Here is a 26,681-nt window from a genome sequence, read left to right as displayed (position 1 = left end):
GTGGGTTTCTTTTATCCAACTTGTAAATCAAAGGTTGAACATATTTTAATAATTGCCTACAAACAAACGATTTATACGTTTAAAATATTGTTGTAAATGCGAGATTTTCTTTCTTCAGCAGATCAACTAATATTTAAAGAGATAATGATATAGTGAAATACTTACTCAGAAAATTAAATACTCTCGAATTATCAAGAGTTTACAGTACAATGCAACTTATTCAATTTAAAACTTATATATAATTTATCACAGGAAATTGTTTTAAATTCAGCCACACCAACCACGCATTTGGAAATTTTATTACATTATTCATAATCGTGTAAGGTACATTTAAATCATTTCAGAATACCCAAATCCATTATCCAGTTTTTAATAATATTATTATATAGACAACAGAAATGAATTTTATCGTTTATGAAATAATGGTCAATATATATTTTAAATTACGCCAGTTATTAAAATTATATACATAATTTAAAAAAATCCCTTTCGGTACGCCGGAAGACAGAGGTAGATTTCAACGGTGCTAAGTAGGAAATAAAAAAGATTTCCACCTTAAAGTTAAGAAAAACTTTAAATTTACTCAATACGACAAAGGTTAAATGTGAAAAAATGTTTCACATATTACGCATACCACAAGCCCCATCTTATAATTCCAACATTTTGGTCAGCCCTTGCTGTAAGGGTTGGCCATATCAAAAATTGTTTCAGACAAAAGTTTTAGGTAATGTTTAGAGGACTAAAGACCACTTAAAACCGATTCGATACTGTGCCTATTAAGGGAGGATTTTTTTTTGTCTTCGAAACCTCATTTTTTCCTCTCCATGGGGTAATGCTTAGTGATATCCGAAAACTTTACTTATATAAGTTTTATTCCCTTATCCAAAGAATACGAGGAACTTTAAACGAATTTCATTATTTATTTAATAAAAAAGTTATAGCGATATTTTGTTTTTTCGAAAAAGCCCTCCCATTTCCACCCCCATGGTCCGATTTTGCCCATTAACGAATTCGACCGAGATTTTGGGTTGTTATATTTTATGTTTAAATTTAAAAGTGATTGACGGAAAATTACGGAAATTAACGTGTCCACAAGAAAGTGAAAAAAAATAATATATATATATATATATATATATATATATATAATTTATAGATTATTGTAATTTATAAAATTTATAATTTTATAATTATATAATTATAAAATTTTAAAATGACGGTGGTTTCGGGGTCTGGGGATGTGAAACCCGAAAATATATCAAAATTTTCCGGAAGTCGAATCATGGTACCCATTATAATAGGTAACTTTCTTATGAAATCTACCTTTTTCTTTTTCCTGTTTAGCCTCCGGCAATTACCTTTCGGATAATACTTCAGAGGATGAATGAGGATGATATGTATTAGTGTAAATGAAGTGTAGTCTTGTTCAGTCTCAGTTCGACCATTCCTGAGACGTGTGGTTAATTGAAACTAAAAGAAACCAAAGAAACTATCCAATCCAATCCTTGTAAAAGTAACTACGTGTAAATATAACTGACTTTACTAGGACTTGCACGCTGGAATTCTCGACTTCCAAATCAGCTGATTTGGGAAGACGCGTTCACCACTAGACCAACCCTGTGGTTTTATGAAATCTACCTAATATACATAGTAAATTAAATTATAGTTTTAAATTAGTACGTCAGTAATTAGTAATTATTTCCTTAGTACCGTCTTATTTTTACAAAATCTTATTTAGTAATTTCACTCAGTGATACTGGATTTTAAATTCAAACGGAAACATATTCTTTAAATTTAGAATCATCATGAAAATTCACAAATAATGAATATTTACAATCACTTTTTTATACTTATTATGAAATCAACGGAATGTTTTTTATTTTAATTGAAACAATTAAAAATAAACTTTTAAGATAAAAAATACTAAAAAAAAATGGCGTGAAATTAAAAATGTTAATTTATATAATAATTGAACTGAATATATTCTATTCTACATTTATTTATTAATGAATAATAAAAAAAACTTGGCAACGAGTTTGCTGAAACTTCCATTGCAAAAGTTGAAAATCCTTTTTATCCAAACAACTTTACATTTTATTCTTTATTTATTTATGATTTCTATAACTACAGATAAATAAAAAAAAACTGTCTTAATATGATTTATTAAAATAATAAAAAGTTATGAGACTTGAACCAATTCAACTTCATGCTACAGTATTTAGTCGTAAATTACAAAATATAGTTTAAAACTTCTCAAATAAGTTTTTAGTTATTTAGACGAAAAATTATATATATAAATTTATTTATATAATTTATTTGGATTTAGATATATAAATCCAAATTAATTTATTTTTTCCAATGGATAAAACAAAATTTCTTTAAATAGATTTGATGATAGGAAAGAATTTTTATAAAATAGTCGAGAAAATTTGTCAGCCATTGAAAAACAGTATTAAAATAATTGTATTACAACTTAAATTGACAAAATTTTAGTATAAATTATAATATACTACATCCTCTAAGAACTGATATGTTTGTAAAGTTTGAAAAGCAATTGATTAATACATCGTTAATGATTACATAATCTAACATAAATAACTTTAATTGTTATAAGAAAATATTTAACTTTGATTAATTTTCTGCTTATAATTTAAATGAAATTCAAATTCAAACAAAACAAGTATCTTACTTTTAAAAACAAACGACAGAAAATAGAATCTATTAAACACTATAATACTGTAGGTATATATACACTCATGTTTCTAGCTACTATTTAATACAGTTAGCCTTCTACGGAAAGTGCATTTTGAGCGGTCGAGAGGTATACTTAAGCACTAACTAGTTACGAGAATTGGTTAGGTACGAGATGAAGCTTTACATAACCTTTACTGTTAGTTTGCTGTGGTAAGAACTATCACGATCGAGTTAGTTTTAAAGTAATGCAAGCGTCAATACTTTCTCGAACATCCCGCCACAAACATCTCACATCATGTTTTTAATGCTAAGTTAACGACACCCTATTTTTACCTCCAAAAAAACAAAAAGTGGGTACACAAACACACACACACACACACATATATATATATATGTAGAGAGAGAGAGAGAGAGAGAGAGAGAGAGAGCGACTGTCTAGATGTAAGAAACTATACGAAAAATTATTATTTTGTCATAAGTACTATACATTATAAATAATCTACAGGTTTTGAAAAGAATGACTTGCATTACAAATTGGAAAACCTACTTTCAACAGTAATTTACTTTAATTTTAAAGTTTTTTCGTCTTAATACAATAAAACCGACAAGATCTATAATACCCAATAAAAAAAAAAAAAGACTAATTAACTAACTATTTTTAAAATGTATGAGTAATCAGTATAAAGAATTAGTCCCTTATTAAAGCAAAAGCTCTATTACCAAAATTGTTAGAAAGAAGGAACAAACTTTTAATATTATTAAAAGTTTAAATAAACCAAAATATTGATACTTTTAAAATTTGATCGGCTCCCCCATCACCAATACTGCACCCAAAAAATATTATCTTTGAGTCGCTTGCATTACTCTATGCCTAGAAAGATATGTAAAAATACGGTTAAAAGAGCATTCAATAAATAAAAAGGTAGATTTTTCGATTTTTGGGGAACGGGGAGAATTCTGGGACAAATTTATTTTTTTTTAAATGGTAAGATAGGCATGCACGCATGTTTAATATGGGACTATATTTGCAAAATTTTGAGAAAACTGATCTGCAAATACCCCATCGCACCTACTACAGATATTGACCACAAAATGTTATCAAAAAATTATAGCTAATACACTAAAAAAAAAATTAAAAAAGGTAAAGGTTAATAAAGAGTAAAAAATCAGATGTAGACACCACATGAATCCTTCTACGCCTATTTAATTATATATATACACTTTTTTTTTTAATGAAAAGTACAAAAATGTTATTTTATTATAACTTCTGATATTTTTTGTATATATATATATTTTTTTTGTTATTGAATAATTAGTCATCGTAAATTTTTTTTACAATAGAAGGTTAATAATTATTAATAAATCAATACATTTAAAATAAAAAAGAGTTAGAAAAAAAGTTTATGAAATCTGATTCGAACCGATGTGCCTTCCCCTTGTCCAAGATGAAAATATTTCATTAATTAAAATTTTATTTGTCTATAACTCTGGAACCAATGAAAATAAGTACCACTTATGATAAATCGTTGGAAAGCTCTAAATGAGGGCTTATTACTGCAGTTAAGAAAAAATCCAAAATCCTCATTTTTTTTAACTTTGAGCCTTTTTGAACAATTTTGGCCAGTCCATTGCAATCAAAAGGAGAGGTGCACAACTAGATGTTATAACAGTCCTAAATCCAAAATTTCAACATCCTACGGCTAATAATTTTTGAGTTATGTGAGATACATACGTACGTACAGACGTCACGCCGAGACTAGTCAAAATGGATTCAGGGATGGTAAAAATGGATATTTCGGTTGAATTGAAATCTGAAAACCGAAATTTTTCGCTATCACAAAACTAACAATTTTGGCCAGTCCATTGCAATCAAAAGGAGAGGTGCACAACTAGATGTTATAACAGTCCTAAATCCAAAATTTCAACATCCTACGGCTAATAATTTTTGAGTTATGTGAGATACATACGTACGTACAGACGTCACGCCGAGACTAGTCAAAATGGATTCAGGGATGGTAAAAATGGATATTTCGGTTGAATTGAAATCTGAAAACCGAAATTTTTCGCTATCACAAAACTTCCTTTACTTCGTACAAGGAAGTAAAAAGGTAAGCAATTATCGACAGATAATAATTTTCTACCAACCATTTTTTTTTCGTTTATTGTTGAGTTCTAATTAACAATTCAACTCAACTAGTAGGCTAATTTATAATATTAATCGGAAGCCGTTACATAAGTTTCTCTACTAAATAAAACTGTACCAGATGTCCCAAATAACTCCCGGTTGTCACACACTTTTAGTCAAACAAAATTTTCTATCAATCTAACTAACCTCGATTACAATCTTCAAATTTAATATAAGAATACTAAAATTTTATATTTGGACAATTAAAATTCGAGTAAATTTGAAAATAATTTGTTTTTTACTTCCTTGTACGAAATAAAGGAAGTATTGTGATCGCGAAAAACTTCGGTTTTCAAATTTCAACGGAAATATCCATTTTTACCATCCCTGAATCCATTTTAACTAACCTCGGCGTGACGTCGTACGTACGTATGTATCTCACATAACTCAAAAACGATTAGCCGTAGAATGTTGAAATTTTGGATTTAGGACTCTTGTGACATCTAGTTGTTCACCTCCTCTTTTGATTGCAATTGACTGAACCAAAAGTGCCCAAAAAAGCCCAAAGTCAAAAAATTTGGATTTTTTTATTTTTTCTTAACTGCAGTAAGAAGCCCTCATTGAGAAATTTTCAACGATATATCATAAGTAGCACTATATTTTAAGTAATGAATAGAAAGGCGTTTCGAATCAGACTTTATCTACTTTTTTTTTAAATTTAAGTATATTGATTTATTAATAATTAATTAATAACTTCTGATTATAAAAAAAAATACAATAAATAATTATTCAATAATAACAAAAATATCAGATGTTATTAATGAAATAAAATGTTATATACTTTTCATTTAAAAAAAAAAATTGTGTATATATAATTTAACAGGCGTACAAGGAAGTTATGTGATGCCCACATCAGATTTTTTTTTAGCTAAGAAATTTTTCTACGTTGCAAAATATTAGAAAACTTTAATCTTTCCTACTGAATAGACCCTTATTATTTATTCTAATTATTCCAAAAGTTTTATAAAGACTATCTTTCAGCATTTTATTTGTTCAATATACGATCGACATTTTCTAAAATCTTCATTTAAATTTACCCTTAACCTTATTTCAGTAAATTACGTTCAATAAAACAAAGGAAAGGCATAACCCCCCTTACTCAAATGTAACATATCTTTATAGATCTATTGCTGCAGAAATAAGTATAGAATATTCTATATTAGCTAATAATAAAATTAAATTTCAAAGTTAAGAATCTTTTCTTTTTTTTTATACTATATTCCGTTTTTGTAGTAAAGTAGCTATTTACATGTGATATTCTATACACAGTTTTTGCTACAGTTGTATGGGCTGTAACAATTTCTATGCCCAGGATATGTTATATAGGTAAGGCTTTAACGTATATAAAAAAACATTACTTAAAGATTATATTAAACATGCAGTAGAACAAAAAAATAAATAGGTAAGATTTTTTTACATTCATCAGTAAAATTCGAAAAAGTGTCAAGCAAGACCCGGTTTTCATCATATGATCTTATAATTTTACCCTAAACACATTCATTACTTATATCACTTGTTACTGTATGATAGTATTGTTATTTCATTGGTAGTATTTTATTTATAAGCAGTGTTTTTAGCCAGAACACTCTAGGGAAATCCTTTTCAGTACTATTCTATTTTCGGACAAGTAGAAATATTTTTCGTATTCAATGCTAAAGTTATTCAATTGATAGTTTCACTGAGATTTTGGTGTTTCTAATTTAAAATCTGAAATTATTATTCTTCTAAATAACGCATTTACGACATTCTTTTATCAACTATCAAAACATTTTTTTATCGTATATTTTTTATGATTATTTATTTATTTTAATTACATAAATTTATATTTTGTAGTATTTTCATTGTTTTCATTTTTTTTTTTAATTATGAAATGTAGATAATATTTTTATGGAAACTGGTGTAGTTAATGCTAGAAAGAAACATTTAATTTTCCTTTTTTCCAGCAAATCTGAGTGTACTTTAAAAACAAATTAATTCATGTACACTCGAATGTCTTCAAGCTGATATTTTTTTATTCAAACGTAGGATAAATAGTTGGAAATGATTATGAAAGGCTGACAAAGTCCAAGTAACCAATTAGAGTTAAATGAATCACCATGGATCGTCTTCATGTAATATGTTACAACACAACACATTCCAGCCAATTAGAAGTTGTGTTTAGAAAGTAACTCGTTAATTTATCATTTGTCATCATTATATTTACTCATTTATAAAAATTAGATCATTATTTTTTACACGTAATCACATGTAACAACAACAAAACATAAAAAGATTTAAAATATATTTTCTAAAATATAAATTAATATATCGATTTTAAGAAAATAACTCTCTGAATTTTTGGCACAAACAGCAATTTTACGAAATCATTACTTTCGTATGAAAATTGTTTAAAATAATACAAAAGAAAGAACCAAATTATTATTTTACATTAATTAAAGTCTAATTTTAAAATAAAATCAGGATATAAGAATTTGTGTTCAATTAGTCGGTAAGTAGTAAATCGAAGCAGGCTATCTTAATATAATTAAAATGTCGGTAATAGAAAGATGATAAAATGTTCAGACTTAGTTTCTTTAATTTTTAAATACTCTTTATATATTTATATTTTGTTATTATCATCTAAATGTTGGAGCTTTAATGTATTTAATAGGATTTTTAAATTTAAATATCTTCGGCTTCGGTCGGATTCATTCGGACACTTACAGTACATTCGGCTCCTTTCGTAAGTATTCGGCTGTTGACGATTCACACGGCTCCTTTCTGATGCACTCGACTCCTAACGATATCACTCGGCTCCTGACAGTTCACACGGCTCCGAAGGGGGTGGTGTAGCGACCAGACACGCTACGAGGCGGGATCTTCTCCCCTCGTGGGAATCGAGTTCACACTGCTCCTTTCGGATACAATCGGCTCCTGACGAAGCAGCGGCTCCAGCAACATTATTTAAGCAATTCCATCGTCATTCTTGTGGTCATTCATTATTCATTCTTCAGTCCTCACACTTGTTCAGTTCCAGCCAGTCGCTTACAAATGGCAATCGCATTATTCTTGTACAGTAGCATTCAGTAACAGTTCCAGTTCGTAATTCAATTATAATAAGTATTTAATAATATATAAATAATTAATTTAATATGTCAAGTATATTAAACGTTCAATTTATTCATACAAAAGTATTTTAAAATATAATAAAGATTTGATAATAACATCAACTTATGACTTCAATTATTTAAGAATCAGCGCCGAACTTCATCTGTTCGTACAATACAATACGCATTCATAAAGATGTAAAAAATATATTATCGACAATGTGGTAACAAATTCCAGTAATTTTGATTCTTCATTTATCGACCACTTTACAAATAAAAGTTCTACCAGTTAGGATAGCTAAAAAAATGGTGCATTAATTTGAATAAGCTGAATAAGAAAATGTGAATAATAATAGTAAAACACAACAGTTATTATTATACGGATGAAGTGAAATCTGTAAATAAAAAGGAATTAAATAATTTGGGCTATGATGAACGGTAACTGTTCCAACAGAATGATTAGCTGGCGTCTTATTTTACACGTAGCAGCATGTAATAATATTTATAAAGATTTATAATGTCTTACAGCTGGTAAAAATGTCGTTTTTATAGTACTGGAACAGTACAATAGTTTCTGCAGACATTAATGTTGCAGTTATTTTAAAAAAAAACCGTTTCTTAAAATACCATTTTTCCCTCTTTTAATTATTCTAGTTTTTAATTTTTTTTACTCAGTTTTCTAAAAATGAATATACCAGTCTTTTAAAATTAAAAAATAAATATCATTTCTGAATGAAAGAGCTGTACGTGAAAGTGACCGATTACTAGAAAATAATTTGTTTAAACCACCATGATTTGGTAAGAATTTAGTGAAGAAAAACTGATGAATTTTATTGAAATCAACAGAATTATAATTATTTAAAAAAAAAAAGAAGTAACAGGCCTGTCTGGTGAATATATTTCTACAAAATTAGAAGTTATAATATTTAATGCTTAGAACTTCTAAGTCATTTAAATGGCTAAATATTTATTTAGTTTTTCACGGTGTTTTTTAAAGTCCAGTGATACGCATGTACCAGCACGTGTAAGATTTTTATTTTACAAAATTTTATGCTAAATAAAATTAAGGAGATAAATCCAACAACATAGAAACCGAAGTGAATGTATTGAGAGAAAATAACAAATAATATATTTATAAAATATTAAGAGATATGAAAAAAGAACATTCAGTTCAATAATATAATTTACAAGAAGAAAGGAATTCAAAGTGACGCCCATAAAATAAATATGTACCACTTTTTTTTTTAAATGTTAGCCGGATTAGAATTCAGGGCACACTAAAAAAATAAACTATTAATAATTTTTTCCTTGTATTTACTTATAAAATAATTATAACAATTTTTTTTTTCTTGAAAGGGAATGACCCAATTATAAAAATAAAGTTTGTTTTTGTTGTGGAACAACAAAAACAAACTTTATTTTCTACGGAATGAATTCTGAAAATTAATTTCTACGATGTAATTTGAACCTGAATTCTTTTATTAGAATTTCATCAAAGAAGATTTATTTACCTTTTATTTATAATAAAAGTATTATTATAACTACAGGAAGAACAAAACAGAATTATTGATCGTTATTGATTGCGGAAAATTTAGTCAATGCCAAAAATAACCTTACATTATTAATAATATTCCGAGTACCGTTTCCAGGAACACCGAAATTATCACTGACCGATAGCTGTTTGAGGAAGTACTTCCACGATATCCCTATGGTCTTTTTGGTTTTCGTTTTTTTTTTTAAATTCTTTTGTAAAATGAATCCGAAAGGGAAAACGATAAAAAATAAGCTAATCGAAAACCGATGTAAAATTAAGCAATTTAATACTACTAAAAGTAAACTGAAAAAGGCAAGCTAGAAGAAAGTATAAGTGAAAAAAATTAAGCCTAAAGACGGAATGAAACGTACAAATGAGCACATTATCTAACGCGTAACCACTGAGATACAATTCGGAAGTGGTGAGTAACAAGAACTGAAGAGGAAACCGTGTACTCAGAGGCAGTAACAGTGGTTAGGCAATAGTAACGTCCTTCCATGTACCTGTTCTTCAGTACTAACTAACAAAAGATAGCAGACAATTTTAAAACGAAAAATCGTTCCGTAAGAACCTTACTGAAAAAACTAGTAATAATAATTTTAATGAAATTATGGATCCACATCAAATTGAGATCAATTAATGATATTTTATCTACTTTCTACTAAATATAGGATGAATAATCATTAATTATTAAAAACATTTGCGTATTGATAATGTTATTTATAGAGGGAACACATTTAATCCTAAACTAGACTAACTGTTAAGTATAACTGAATGCTGGTTGTGTGTCGCCGCATCCATAAAACAATTGTATAATAAATTATACTAACATAAACAAATTTATTTAATGAAAACTAATTGAACGTGAACTGTTAACATATAATTTGTATATATTCAAAACAAATAAAACTAACATTCATAAAATTTAAAATAATAATGGGTTCATTTTAATGCAAGTAAAATGAATCTCCTTTTGTATGACTATCGTAATTTACCATAATATTAATTATTTCATGGCCAGGGCAATTCAAATTCAGCTGAGAATTTTTATCTTTATATATATCCATATGTGTCACGCTTACATGTATAAGATGTTACGTCACGCTTTGGTGATAGTGATGCGGTGGTGATATTAGCACGCAAACAGAGCACATGCATAATAGTACTTAAGAAACAATAACTATATATATTAAATAAATGTATAAGAAAAACCCAGTGTAATATAACATTTATGATGATGATAGATAAAAAAAGACTGTTTCATGCATCTTACAGTACTATAAACAATTTTTATTGTTAAATTTCATGTTAAAAAACAAAGAAACATAAAAATTAACGATAATCTATTATTTGTTAGCCTAATTTAAGTACGTCTATAATAATGAAAGTATCAGTTAATTTAATCATAAAAACCTTACTTTATAGAAAATTACATGGGTATATATTTGAGCGTGAACGTGTATATTACAGCTTATATAAAGAAAAAATCTGAAACAAAGTTTCTGTATTCCGAAATATATTTTTTTAAGTTAACGGTTTAGACTTTAAAATATTAATTTTGGTCGTAAGTAATAAAATTTCTTCCAGTTTACCGATGACAAAGGAAGGGATGGTGAGGTAATATTTGGATTAAATTTTTCCGTGCACGTTATGTAAGAAGAAAGAGGTATCTGTAAAGCGAGAAACTCTCCATTGTAAAGAAGGGTAGGCAGGCCCGCTTACTTCCTTACGTCATATTAGTAGGACGAGTAAGTATAAAATCACGCATACCGTTTAAAATTTTATAGGGAATAAACATTACCGTACAAACATACATCAGCAGTATAAGTAGATGACGATAAATTGATATGATTAAGAGGAAGGCGATAAACTCAAGTATGATTATACCGTGAAAAGAACAAAAATATTATCTCAAAAATATTGTAATGATTTAAAAAACTATACTGTGTACAATGAAAGATTAAACTTGTTTATAGAACCGAACACTTTACTATTGTTTAGGAAATGCAAATAACGATCTTTATTTAAATTGCTAAAATTCTTGAATCCCATCCAATATTATTTTGAATGACAACTCAAAAGAAAAACACAAGAATATATCCAACAATGGTAAATTTTTTGTTGTAAAGTACATTTCTTTCATATAATCAAAGATGATCTTCTTAGAAAATACATTTTTTACGATCGAGTAATTTTTTATTTAAGTAAATTTAACGTAAACAGATCATTATTAAAATAGGAGTTGTACCGGATTAAATTTAGAAAGCAACAAGTTTTAAAATTAGCCGAGTTGCAACTTTTTATGATTTTTCATTAATGTGAAGCCAGGCTACATCTCCCAATACACAAATAATAGCAGATAGATTTTCGTTCAAATCCTAATAAATGATTAAATATTTAAAAAATTAATTCATAATCCCGAACCGACCCGGTAAGAAAAAAAAACAGCAATAAAAAAATAATTAATTCATTCAGTAGCCATTACAGCCTCTATCGGTGAATTCTCTTCTAAGATCTTAGCAGAAAAACTGATTAGATTATATATTTTATTAAAAGACAAAGGTTATATTTGAAGTAAAAAATAGATTAGTGCTACGTTCCGGTAGTACGAGATATCAATTAAGTAGAAGGAAATGAAAATAGATTATGAATATTGTAAGTTACACAAACCTCCTACGCCCGTAGGAGGAAGTTCCCTTCGGTAATAAATGAGGGCGTTGTGGAAATTATACCATTTTCTCATAGCTTTTGTGGTAGATTATGAAAACATTTACCTCACAGTTTACATTTAACCTTTCTGAAATAATTATGCAAAATATTAACTTTTACCAATTTGAAGATATTTAGGAATAAATGTATGGAAGGGAGTTAAAACATTCTTTTAATACCTTACTATTTTTTTAATAAAATTTTTTAATTAAAAAAAATTATAATGTATATTCTATGTATAAAATGACATAAATAAACAATTTTTTAACTAATCCGACGGTCGGTTCAATAATTAGACAAATGGTAACAGTGGAAAAATATTTAATAAAAAAACTGAAGTTTTCTCACGTTAAAGTTGGCATTCCTGAAATAGAAAATATCAACTGTTTGAAAAAAATTTCCGTCATTATAATCTCTTTTTGTTACTTCCGATAGAAACTTGTAACATGGAAGAATAGAATGAATGCTGTGCTAAGAGGATTATTTTTTTGAAGGTGTAAAACCGGCTGAAATTCACTCGTAGATGTTAAAACGGTACGGTGTAGAGTGTATTAACTGTGTAAATTTTTTTTTATAAGCGAATCAAAAAGTTTAAGTCAGAGAGAACAAGTGTCACCGAGTTTCATCGTAGCGGAAGACCGGTGGAAGTTTCGTCTGATCCTTTTCAAAATCGAAGAATTGTTTCTATTCACAAAGATAGACCCAAAAAAGATCTGCCGTGCAAGTATTGGCAATGTTCATTCTACGATAAATTGATCTGCCAAAAAATGTGTTCGAGATGGATTCCAAAACGGTCGACGCAAAATCTGACAACTAAATTCAAATCGTCTGCGTAAGTTAAACGATTTTTTTGCGGAAGGTAATTCTTTTTTAGAGCGCATATCTCGTGATGAAACCTGGATTCATCATTTCGAACCGGAATCTAAACGTCGGAGTACGGAAAAGAAACACAGAATCAGGAAGTTTCATTCTTATTTTCGTTGGTTTTACTATATTTTCCAGCTGTCACAATAGTACTCCCTGTTGATTGTATGTTCATCTTCCGAATAATCGCAATAAATTGTGTTTTTATAGTCCATAAATATCGTTAATAATACTTACCTGGCTGACGCATAGATTTTGAATTTTTTCTACCGGGCGAAATCGGATGTTTCTTTTCCGTAATTTTCCGTATTTTTTCGCCCGGCAAAAAAATTCAAAATCTACGCGTCAGCCAGTTAAGTATTACTAACGATATTTTTGGACTATAAAAACACAATTTTCGACGATTATTCGGAAGATGAACACACAATCAACAGCGAGTACTATTGTGACAGTTAGAAAATACTCGTATAGTAAAACCAACGAAAATAAGAATGAAACTTCCTGGTTATTTTTCCGAATGCATAATTCTGAATAATATAAATCTTTTGAGCTTCTGTTAAGCTCTAAACATACGCCTATCCCCATAAAGTTTAAAAGGTACTGGAAACTGTTCAAAAGTCGGATCGGGAAGTTCATCTTACAGTCCCTATTTCGCACTAGCAGAATTTTTTTTGCTACATCCTCTCAAAGAGGTTTTACGTTATACAGAATTCAGAAATAATGGAAAAATCAAGAATACGATACAAGAATGGTCCTGACAACACAAAAGTGAATAAAAAAAAACTCACAGAAAGATGACACTGTGTCTAAATGTTGCTCGGAATTTTGTTGAGAAGTAGAATTAGCTTCATAGTTATTGAATATACAATAATTTTCTACTGTTTCTAACAAATTTATACAATAAATTTGTTTCATTAATTACTGAAAAACAGTCGTATGTTACAGAAAATCACAAAGATAAAAGTAAATTCCGTACATAATTAAACATGATAAGAATATTACTCTTTCTGACCAAATTCAAAGTTGGTAAAAAATTATTACTAAGGTTTATTTTATTATATAAGTAAACTATATAAATCTATGCATGTAAATTGATACTATCATATATTCTATAAAATTTACAATTTTTTGTACCAATAGAAGAAAGATTTTTACGTGTAATTTTAAATTTTTCGATAAAATAAAATTCTTTTTATAAACTTTCTCAACAACGTAGAAGAAAATACAGAAATAAAATTTTATTGCAGGTAATAAAACATACGAACAAAGATAATAGGTAAATAATTGCAATGTAGTACGTTTAAACGATGATACTGCAACATAAATTAGAGTGTAAATTACTGTAAGTCGATATATTTTAATTTAAACGTGTTATAAGCTCCAAGCAAGACATTAATAATTAATTTTAAATTGTATGCACGTATGCTTTATAACGTACAGTTGGCTGTTAAAAGGGTTCTTTACCTTCCTTAGGTCATTCAACTATGAATACGTTGGGAAAAGTTCCAACAACCCTGTATTTTTTTCATTTTTATAATTTTATTTCTGAAGGAAAACCATTTACATAATTAAATATTTGACTAAAAGTATAAAACTGTTATGTATATAATAAAAAATAAAGGGTCACTTCATAATAAATACTAAATATATACGAATTCATTAACAATTACAACTTAGTGGGGAACATTTATTAAAATAACACTGATTTTTCTGGGTCCTTGTAAAATTTCAAACGAGTTTAAATAATATTACTATTTACAAAATCATTACGTTTGTTTTCTTCTTTTCCCCCGGGCCGGATCCTGCAGTTAAGTATTATACAACCCAGGGTAGTGTCCTTTAAGCCGCCGGCTTGGTCTAGTGGTGAACGCGTCTTCCCAAATCAGCTGATTTGGAAGTCGAGAGTTACACCGTTCAAGTCCTAGTAAAGCCAGTTAGTTTTACATGGATTTGAATACTAGATCATGGATACCGGTGTTCTTTGGTGGTTGGGTTTCAATTAACCACACATCTCAGTAAGCTCTGAGAATGTACAAGACTACACTCATACATATCATCCTCATTCATCCTCTGAAGAATTATCTAAACGGTAGTTACCGGAGGCTAAACAGGAAAAAGAAAGAAAGCTCTTGACAGTGGTTTTAAATCCTTTGCGTTACAAAGGATGACGGGAGTTATAGATGTTGGAGTGAAAATGAAATAGGTCAATAAGGTAGTTCCTGTTCTATTTGCTAATTATTACAGCGTGTTGCTGCATACCAGAGGGAAAATCCTGTCAATGATTAGAAAATGGTGAAATTGCATAAGCACTGGTAGAAATCTGAGCTTTGAATATGAGAAATTTCTTTAATGTGCAGAAGTATGATATCATTTAAATTTTGCCAACCTAGAAAGAAGATACAATTTTAATGCGTTTTAAAGACACTACTCATTCTCCTGATATAGAAAGACTAGTTAAAGATAGGTTAACGAAATAGCTTATACCAGCCTCAAAACTTAAGAAAAAAGGTTACAGCTCCTTTTAATTCACTGTAACAGTGGAAGAATATGAGAAAGTTGCTGACCTTAGGGATTTTTGGTCTTACCATTTTATGAAGTACTGAAAGAAGGGCAAATATATGAAGTGCCTTCTAATCAGAGAAGGTTGTTGACCAAAACCAATATTGTATTGTATTGAATTTGATATTTTTTATCGAAACATTAGGGCTTCACAATAAATCAATTAAAATTTTTGCACCAGTTACTGGAGTTCAACATGACTTTATGACTGTCGAGACTTTTTTTCATGATACCACTTTAATGGTGAATTACTTTCCTAACAGTTGGATGGTTTTTAGGACTGACAGGAATGCACTTAAATGGCCAAAACTCATGGAAGTGGTACCCTTATTATGGTTAACAAGAAAAGATAATGTTTAGGAAGAATGATTTAAACCTTATTGTGGAATATGTTTGGGTTGAGGTACAAAAGAAAGAAGGTAAAAACTTTTAATTGGTAATCATTTTAGTCCTGATATTCATCTTAGATTCTTACTGGTTACTTTAAACAGCTGTGCAATAAATTAAATTAAATATGTAGCAGGATGAACAATTATGATGCTGAGACTTAAATGTGCCTGAAATAATTGCTCCCTCAACTCTGGCTTTTACCATTATGTAAAGAAGAGATTGTAGCTCTTTTTGAGTTTATGGATTATAATAGGCTTAATCAATGTATCTTAATTTGTTGAAGAGGCATACTTAAGTTTATTCTGAATTTGGAAATTATTTGGTATTAACCTGCAGATAATGATCATAATAAACCACGTTAAGGATCATCGCATTACTGATAAAACCATTGATATTCCTTTTACTAGTGAAGTATAAAATTTACAATGTACTGGGAGGCTAAGAGTTTAATCTCCAGCTGGTAGTGATGACATAGCATCTTTCATCTTAAAGAGTATTACAGGGGTAATCTTACCTGTTTTAGCATGAATTAGTGACAAAGTAACAATGTGTGTTTTTTCATATAAGGAATTTAATTATTCTAAACAAACTGATCATAAGTTTTTTTTTTGTTTTTTTTTTAGATTGATCGATTTATTATTTCACATAACAATGAAAACATAATAAAATATTTACTTTGAGGTCAAAGTATTAGATGACATAAAAAAATATTTTTGGATTAGTCTGATTTGATAGAAGTGAAATCTTTTTGTGAACTTGAAAGAATAAATATGGAATTTTACTTAAGAAATTTTTAACTTCAAAAATAGCACTATTCATGATTTTTATTTACCACCATGAAATAAAGAATTGTAGACGAATTTTTGAGTCCTAAAAACTCGTTCTGACTTCTTTGAAGCGCTCCAAGATAAATACCTTTATTACAGACCGAAATATGTGTAAGCAAAGTAAATAAACTTAATATTCTCAATAATAATAACGATAAGCTTAGCATTGAACTACGATGTTTCAATTAGAAACGAAATGTTTTGAATTTGTTGGGAACACAATAATTTTATTACCTCCTCCCCAGAATTTCCATTGAATTTCTGTCAGTGAACTTGACAACAGCGTTTCTTTTTAAAAAAGCTGCCGATTTTAATTAAAAAAAGGTCACATATAAACTGATAAAAATTCAAATTAAAAACTTTACTAATGAATTTATTAGTAACTTATTCATATATAATAATTCTTCAATTTAAAGCGTGGTAAACATTAATGGAAAATAAATAATGACAAGTGAACAAAGAAGTATTGAGATACAGTAAATACTGTGGAGGTTGATGGCTTAAGACATAACGTACGCCTGGTTAAGTCTACAGATGGTAAACAGAAACTGTTTCTTTTTTTTTCATTCGAGTTAGTGTGAGCATGTTTATTCACACAAATTAAGTGTTAAAAGAATTATCGAGGTACTGTACTGCTCATTAACAGCGATATTGTATATAGGCCAACAAACATTAACACTTGCAATCTCTGAGAACTGGTAACGAACTTTTATTTCAAGAAGGTCAGTACTCTTTTGATTCCTAAGATCATTTGAACTAATGCCACCAAACACACACACACACACACGCGCGCGCGCGCGCGCTCATTGAAAGTAAAAATAAATAAATAACGAACCTACTTCCTACAAGTTTAAGTAAATATACATCTTGTTAAGTCATCGCCAGTACAAAGAATTTATCTTTCTTTTGACTTATTAATTTTATTCTAATTGAGAAAGATTTAATAATCAAATTTTAAAATTACATTATAGTTTGACTAAATCATTTTTATTTAACATAAAAACCTGCTTGATTTAATTGTAGATTAAAAATTAATTCTTTTTAACAATTTTTACTTAAAATAAAATAAAATTGTAGCATCAAGATTTACAAATTTAAAATTAAAAAAATATTTTATTTTGGGGGCTACCTTACTATTGGAGATAATTTAGTAATTTTTTTTTTTATAAAGAGTAATCCTTAACAAAAAATAAAGAAATTTTAAAAAAGAATTGTTTAAAAATATTTTTTAAATAAATTATAACTTTCATAACAATAAAAAATATTACTTCTTCTTATTTTGGGACCGGGGTATATTATAGGAGCCAAAATTACTTAAATTTTGATTGACCTTAAGGTAACAAAGTAAAAAAAAATGTATAATAAAAATTAAAAGTAACAGAAAAATAACAAAAAAAAAAACAACTGAAATGGGCAGCACATGACTTCCTTACACGCCTATTAAATTACACGATTTTTAAAATGAAAAGTACATCAAATTTTTTTTCATTTATAACGTCTGAGATTTTTCCATTTTTTTTTTTTTTTGTATTATCGTATTATTAATTATTGTAATTTTTATCGTAATTTATCTTATTTTTATCCAATTATTATCGTATAATAATTTGAACAATTATTAATACGAATAAATCAATATATTTAAATAAATAAAAAAAGTTAAAAAAAGAATATGAAGTCGGATTCAAACCGATGTGCCTTCCCTTTGTAAGATCCAAACGTTTCATTAATTACAATTTTATTTGGCTATAAGTGGAACCAGTGAAAATAAGTGCCACTTATGATATGTCGTTCAAAAACTCTCAATAAGGACTTATTACTGCAGTTAAGAAAAAGTCCAAAATCCAATTTTTTTTGGGTTTTAGGCTTTTTTAAACACTTTTGGTGTAATCGATTGCAATCAAAAGCGGAGGTGCACAACTACATGTTACAACGTTCGAAATCCAAAATTTCAACATCCTACGGCTAATCGTTTTTGAGTAATGGGAAATTTCACCCGGAGGTTCTGGGTTCGAATCCCGGTCAGGCATGGGATTTTCACACACGCTACAAAACATTCAACTCATCCTCTGCGGAATGAATTGCTTGACTGCAGACCCGGAGGTAAAATCAAAAAAAAAAAAAAAAAAAAGAAGCGAAATACATACGAACGTAAAGACCTCACGCCGAAACTGGTCAAAATCGATTTTGTGATGGACAAAATGGATATTTCCGTTGAAATCTGAAAACCGAAATTTTTCGCGAACACAATACTTCCTTTACTTCGTACAAGGAAGTAAAAAACAGAATATATTTCTAAAGGTGGGAAATAAATTTAAAAAAGTTTTTCTAGAAATTTTCATATACAGGTTAAGCTTAAACAAATTTGCTAAAATTTTCTCTAAAACTGACCCCCACCTACAAATAAGGTGCAAAGAACATAAAAATTTTCAAAAAACCTTTTTGTGTTTAAGGTTTATAAATTTGGAAAATTATAAACATTTTTTGGTAGCCATTTATGTAACGTATATACCAATTTTTTTTAAACATTAAAACCAATGGGAAATAAATGAAAAAAAAAAACAAAAATCATGTATTTTAATTTTAAGAGGGAGTTAATTTTTTGAAAAAGTTTTTTTCAAGTATTTCTATATTATGCAACGTAGATAACAAATCTTCCAACGTAAAGTTTTTTCTAAAGTGCGTCTGAAAAAAATCGAAATTGGCTTTTTGCGATATCTCCCCACCACCAGAACGAATTTTGAAAAGATTAATATGGTTAATGTCCCATATATAGAAATAAATGAGCCAAATTTGAAGAAAATCTATTCGGTCAATCCTGAAATAAAAAGCCAAAAGCGCACGCGCACGCACGCAAACACACAGACACATATATATATATATATATTGGTCTAAATGGATTTGGACCCTGAAGCGTAAAGATTTGCAAAACAAACCCGATATCTCATTTTTACATGATCATCATATTTCCCTTTAATTATTCTAGCTATATTCACATGGAAAGCAAAAAAACCAACAATTGGATTAAAGAAGATATTTTTCAACTTTTTCATTCCGACTCATCCTTTAAAATAAATGTAAATTTATAACATTAGAAGAACGGTAAAGATAAAAGAAAAACTATTGAATATCAACGGAAATAAAAATCATCGTTAATAATATCGATATTATTTTAGAATTAAAATAATCTGATTAAAATATTCGTTCTTTCAATTTTAGAGCTTTAATTTTTAAAGTCATATAAAAAAAAAATGTTAATTTAAAATTTTATTTTAATTTTTTTCCGGATATTTCCGAAAAATTTATTTTATTTATTTATTATATTCTTATTATTTATTTATTTTATTATTTTATTTTTGTTTTATTAAAAATTCGAAATTAAATAATTTTTTAAATTTCTAGTTAATTCTGAAATAAAACTTTGAATTTCTGCCAAAATCAGGTTTAGAGAAACAGCCAAAATTTTTACGTAGTCTTTCATTCATCAAAATCAGAGTTTTTTTCTCGAAACATCTACAACTTAACGCGTGTTATTCAAGATGACATGATAACGCCATCTGGTTTCCATGCACCTCCCGGATGACATTAAAATGATTTTTATATTAATTTTTAATGTTTTGATGTTGCAAGTTGATAATTATGTCTGATGTTTCTTTTTTTGTTTTGTTTTTTTTAGACGTGCGTGATTCACGTACAGAAGCGCGGAGATTTACTACTCGAATGTTAACATCCCATATTTAGAGTTTATTAGTAAAGTTCCTGCCTTTAAACTGGCCTGTAGTCATATAACTGATTACCATACTTATATATATATACACATAAATTTATACGGAGGTTATACAAAATAATTAATCTTTTATTAAACATTAATAAATTCAATAAGCATTTTTAACTGTATAAGTTAAATTACATAAGTATAATCATATTTTAATGAAGAAGTCATTATATGTTTTTAAGGTCACCATATGCCGTTCAAAGTTAACAAATAATACTTACTTTCACGAGACGTATAAGCCAAAGCTAACAAAAACAAATACCATATAGTCTTCTTATAAGTACAAACACGACAGCATTCACTCTTCACACAAATACATTAAATAAAATCCCGGCTTACAAATCCGACTAAATAAAATTTCACGGCCTTGATTTATTAGCACTAATACGTAAAGAAGCACGCGAATTTTCAATCGTAAAACTATATAAAAACTTATTTAAATTTAAATAAGTTAAATAAATTATTATAAAAACATTTAAATTCTATCTATAGTGTTTTATTGGAATTCCATTTTTAATAATTTTACTGATTTACTCTACGTTATTTACAAACCTTAAATGCTTGTAAATAAAAATAATAATCAGGAGCTTCCAAATATTTTACATTATTTAAAAAATACGGTAGATTACAAAAACGTATCATATCATATCGTCACATAAACTTAACAATGTCTATTTTAATTTTAATAAAAATGTAGAATTATAAACAAAAAATATGTATATAACGTATTAATTTCACAATCAAGGAATTACGTGATTTTTTCGACGACAGCAAAATTTGCCTGACTTTGAGAAGAAAATAATCGTAATATAACAATGGTCTGATATTTGTAAAGGTAAAGGATTGATTCCTGAAAGGAGATAGCAACTCTTTCAATATTTGAAAACAATTAACTGATGATTGATATGACCTTAAAGATAGAAACTTAAACCTGCCAGTACATTAGTTCATTAGATATTTAGTAATTCGCACCTTAAAGCAATGTTAAATAGCAAACCTATTTTCCGAGAAAATATTTTCCTAGCTAATTCTTTCATAATACAATAAGATAGGCGTTAGTTATATTGGGTAAAATATTCGGAAGATAAAAATATTCATTAGTTGGGATTCCTGGTAGTTGGATTCAGTAGTTGGTTGAACTACAAAAAAAAAACCGAAAGGTATAACAACCATGAAATTCTTCCCAGTTAAAACGTGAAATATTTTAAATTATATAGATTAAATAATTTAAAGCGTAAAATTAAGTTTACATGTACTAAATTATAAATGAGGATAAAAAATTAATAATAAAACCGGCTTCAAAAATCATTACAGATTTTATTTTTAGAAGGTAAAATTAAATATTTAAATTGCAACCACAACAACCTTTAATAAAACCTTAAATTTGTGACTAACTTAAAAAAGTGAAATTTTAAAGTCGACATGAAGTATTTTTTTTTTAATTTAGTAAAATGATTTTTTTTAAAGTAAGTTTTATTATATTTTTTTAGAATTTATTTTTGTTAATATAATTTTTTTTGTATTGATTTATATGATAGCTCTAAAAAACCCAGTCCTTATTAAATAAAACCGTTTTCAAGAACCTTAAGAAGAGAAACTTGTTGGTAAAAATAAATAAAATCAACAAGAAATATTTAACCATGCATGAGCTAAGACTCTCCTATATGTGATAATAAATATGATTTTTTTTTTGTTCGTTTTAATATTAAGTTTACTAATTAATTTACTTGAATTCGAGTGTCACAATGATATATATATATATATAATAACATGTCGTGAGTGATTTATAATCAAAGCCCGGCAAAATCTACAGAAGATAGATTAATAAAGATTTGTATACACATTCTTCTTACGATGTAAATTCACACTAACAAAGGGTTTTTTAAATTCCGAATTTAAAGGGTTAAAATGGAGTAACAATGAAATTTACTATTCTTTGAATTTTCAATAACAAATGTTAGATATCAACTTGTTTTGGTGAGTAATTTCAAGTGAATATCTGAAAACCTATTTCAAGATTTTTTGAAATTCCGAGTTAAAATGGATTTTCGAATTATTTATTAAACCCGGTTATTTTTTTAATCTCTCGGTAACAATGAAGATATCAACTTGATTTCTGGTGTGCATGTAAAAGCTAATTTCTAGATTTTCTGAAATTCGACCTTAAAAGGGGTGAAGAAAGGTAAAAAATATTTTGAACAATAATTGCAAATTTTCCACATTTCTGGCTATACTAAACAAGATATTCAGTAGATTTGGGCCTGTAAATATTCTTCAGATAAATATCTAAAAACTATTTTAGAGTTTTTTGAATTTCGATTCTTTAAGGGTTGCGACGGTGTACAGCGCAGCGGCTCAACCAACACAGCCACTGTTACTGTTACTATATGTGCGACGCGACTGGCTGCACCTGCCACCGGTTACTTGACAAAAAAAAAAAAAATTTGAAATTGACTGCGACGGGAAACGCAAATAACTATATAAGCAGGCGAATCCGCAATGAGGATACTAGTAATAGTGTATGTATCATTACTCTATAACGCTCCAGTTCTAAACAATGATGACAAACAATGATTAAATATATCTTCCAACTGTTTACGTAGATAATATATTTTACCCTTTAACAAATTTTCCATTTAAACTATCAAAAACAAAAAGTGAAATCACCAAAGAATTTGCTCTACAAAATTTCCAAAAAAAATCATTACAATCGGTCCATTACGTACAAAATAAAGCCTGAACGTACGGGATAAAAATGGCAAGGTATTTTTAATAGTAAGTGTTAAAAACGTTAAAGCCAAAAAATGAGACAAAGAATATTTATTTTTTAAAGGCGGGAATAAGTTTTAAGAATTTTTTTAAACATATTTATTGATAGTTTAAGCTTAAAAAATTTTCTTTAAGTAAAATTTTCTTTAAACCTAAAATCCCCTTCAATAAAGTCAAAAATTACAAAAAAAATTTTCAAAAAAAAATTTTTTTATAGCTAGAAATATGAAGTTTAAACTTTCAAAAAAATATTTACAGTGATAAAAAACATATTTCAATTTTAAGAGGTGGACGATGATTTTACGAATAAAAGATCTTTTTTATTATTTATATATGGACTGTAGATAACAAATTTATTTTAATAAAGTTTTCTCTAAAATATTTCTGAAGATAATCGAAATTGGTTATTGGGTGAAATACCCTCACTCGCTTAAAAACATTTGAAAAAATTAATACGATCAATGAATGCCCTATATGTATTGAAATATTTGAGCCAAATTTGATTAAAATCGGTTAGATCAATCCTGATATATAAGGCCAAAAGAAGTGCGATATACATACAAACGCACATAAATACATATTTTTTTTCGGGATAAACTAGTTAGACCCTTTCGCCGAGAAAGTAAAATATGAGTTGACTTGATCATTTCTTTTTATTTAAGTCGATTAAAAAAATTTTACAATTATTCTTATAAGAAAAAATCAGAGATTTTATTCATCGGATTTTTATTCGGCCGGAGGTTCTGGGTTCAAATTCCGGTCAGACACGTCCTTTTACATGCGTTACAACACTATATTCCTATATTTCACGGATAAGATACAAGCTTACGCGACGAAATGAAGAGAAAAAAGAAAAAACTTATTTAAAAAAAATAATTTTCATAATTTACTTTTGCGAAGATTGGTTCGGTTGCATTAAAATCGTATTTACTGATATAGAGCCTAAGTAGTCTACTCAAGAGTTATACAAATCATCAATATCAATTTATGTAAATTAGCCCGTTACATTTTTCATCCACTATATATATTATTAAAAAACGTTATATATTCTTAAATACAGAATTTATTTTAGTCGAATAAATAATATCAAGTCCTAATAATAAAATAACAATAATTTTTATCAGCTGTAATAATATAAAACAGAAACGATTAATTGAAAAAATAAATAAAAACTTTTTTTTTCAGCTGTTTTCATGTTTTTTTCTTGATTGAATGGAACGGATTAATAAATCGATGAAGAACTGTGAATATGAAATAAAGTAAACAGAACTTCAAAGTTAAAGAAATACGTACCAATTTTCAAAAAATTCTATCTTGCGTAATAAAATCAATATTTTGTTATAAATTCTTAATTAGCTGTATTAACGAATAAAAATTATTTAATTTGATCTGATTTTATAATAGTAGTATTCATTAAAATTTTAAATTTTATTATTATAAAATAATAAGTGTTTGTTATTTATATATAGTATATTTATTATTAATATATTATTTATTATAAACAATAATAATAATACATAATTACATGGGTTAAAATTAAGAAATTTTTTAGTCTGAAATCAATTTGATTCAATATAGCAACATTATCAGCCCTGCTATACAAAGCCTACACATAGATGGTGTGGAGTAAGTAAACAGTTACAGGATAACAGCTAGCTCTTTTCCTTCTTAGAAGAATAAAAAAAAAATAACAACCTTGTTTATCACCGGTACTGAAACGGATGAAAAATAAAATTTAATAGTCAATCCGTCATCATACACTGAAGAATTATTCGATCTACTAGATGCAAATTCTAATAATAAGACTACAAAGTTACAGTTTATTACAGATAAAAATAAACACTAACTAATTTAAGTGAATAAAAAATTAATAAATAAACAATGAATTAACTGCATATTATAAGTATTATTTAAAATAATAACATTTTAAATCGGACTTTAAAGTGAGGTAACCTATCTTACAATGTTGAGGTTAAATTTGTACATACATAACTGGACAGGATTAATTAGATTTATAACAGTTTTGTATTTACATAAACTTAACATAATTATAAGAAACAAAAACTATATCTGGCGTAAGAGAACTGTATTATTAAAGAATAAATTAATAACAAATTAAGTGATAAGTTATAGAATTAAAGTTAATTACCTGCAAGTGATCAAGTAATGCCTCAAGCCCTCGATCGCTGATGCTCGAACAACGAAGGCTGAGAGAATGAACATGTTTAGTAGCGAGTGGAAATGAATGCACCAAATCCAAAGCGTCTTCGTCAGAAGCACCCAGTAACGAGACCGCATGAAAACCTCGTCTCAGCAGGGAAGCATATAATCGAGCTCTGTCTGTAGGGCACGCCAATCGCAATTCACGGCATCGTATAACAGGAAGAAGACCTGCCCAGTATCTCGGACTGCGATACAATACGTCTCTCCAACGTGAACACACTCTAGCTAAAGTTCTGCGTTCACCAGGTGTAAAATACATAAAGAATTTTCCTAGAAAACGTTCATCCAATACGAGTTCATCCCACGATAACGTGTAAGCAGCAGCGACACCCGCAGGAACTCTACGCATTTGTATCAAATGATTGTTCGGATTATTACTACTAGCAGTCGATGAAGTTTTGTTTCTGAACCTGGACGGTTTATCAGGGGGTACATTAGAGCTGCCGCAAAGAGCACTAGTCACTCTCTCCATAACGCTAGCTTTACCCCCCCTAGCCCCTGTCCCCGAACCACCTCCGTGATGTTTACTACTTCTAAGTCCGAGACCATTGATTCTTTTTGATAATTCCGCACTCGCCCGCTCTACAACCCCCTGCGCGGACATCACGACATTACCACAACCGCCGTCTCGCGTGCACTCACCGTACGTACTGACTGTTTACGAATGACACCGCCGATAGCACTGACAGGCACAGATCTTACGCACACTCGATGCGCTTCGGCCCGCATCCGATCCCTCTGCTCCACACGACGCTAACACTGCTGCCAACATTACGATAATAAATTCCCACATTATATTCCCCCGTTAACCGAGTTCATTCATGGTACCGAATAATAATAACAGTAATAATATACTAACAACACACGCATCCATCGTAAAAATAAAACGATTAACGAGCGAATCTGATCAAATCAAAATGAAATGTTCATCAATATGGTAATTATAAATATTACCGCATTATTATTGAAAAAAAAAACAAATAGGATTTTTTTTTAAATAAAGCATCTATTTTCATTCACAAGATATTTTGAATCGTCTTACATACTGTAATTATAAAGATTTGTTATAATT

General features: G+C 28.4%; 1 protein-coding gene across 1 annotated transcript in view; it reads right to left on the bottom strand.

The window, feature by feature from the left end:
- The window catches only part of LOC142326205 (uncharacterized), a 385,017-nt gene extending 358,680 nt beyond the window's left edge, over positions 1–26,337 (bottom strand). The window contains exon 1 of the mRNA XM_075368490.1: positions 25,536–26,337. Within this exon, the coding sequence (XP_075224605.1) occupies positions 25,536–26,213 (678 nt within the window). The 5' untranslated portion in view covers positions 26,214–26,337. The remainder of the gene's footprint in view (positions 1–25,535) is intronic.
- Positions 26,338–26,681: the final 344 nt, after the last annotated feature.

This window comes from Lycorma delicatula, chromosome 6 (assembly GCF_047948215.1).
Source record: "Lycorma delicatula isolate Av1 chromosome 6, ASM4794821v1, whole genome shotgun sequence".
Lineage (NCBI taxonomy): Eukaryota > Metazoa > Arthropoda > Insecta > Hemiptera > Fulgoridae > Lycorma > Lycorma delicatula.
The sequence above is the reverse complement of the archived record's forward strand: the minus strand, read 5'-3'. Positions and strand labels throughout refer to the sequence as shown.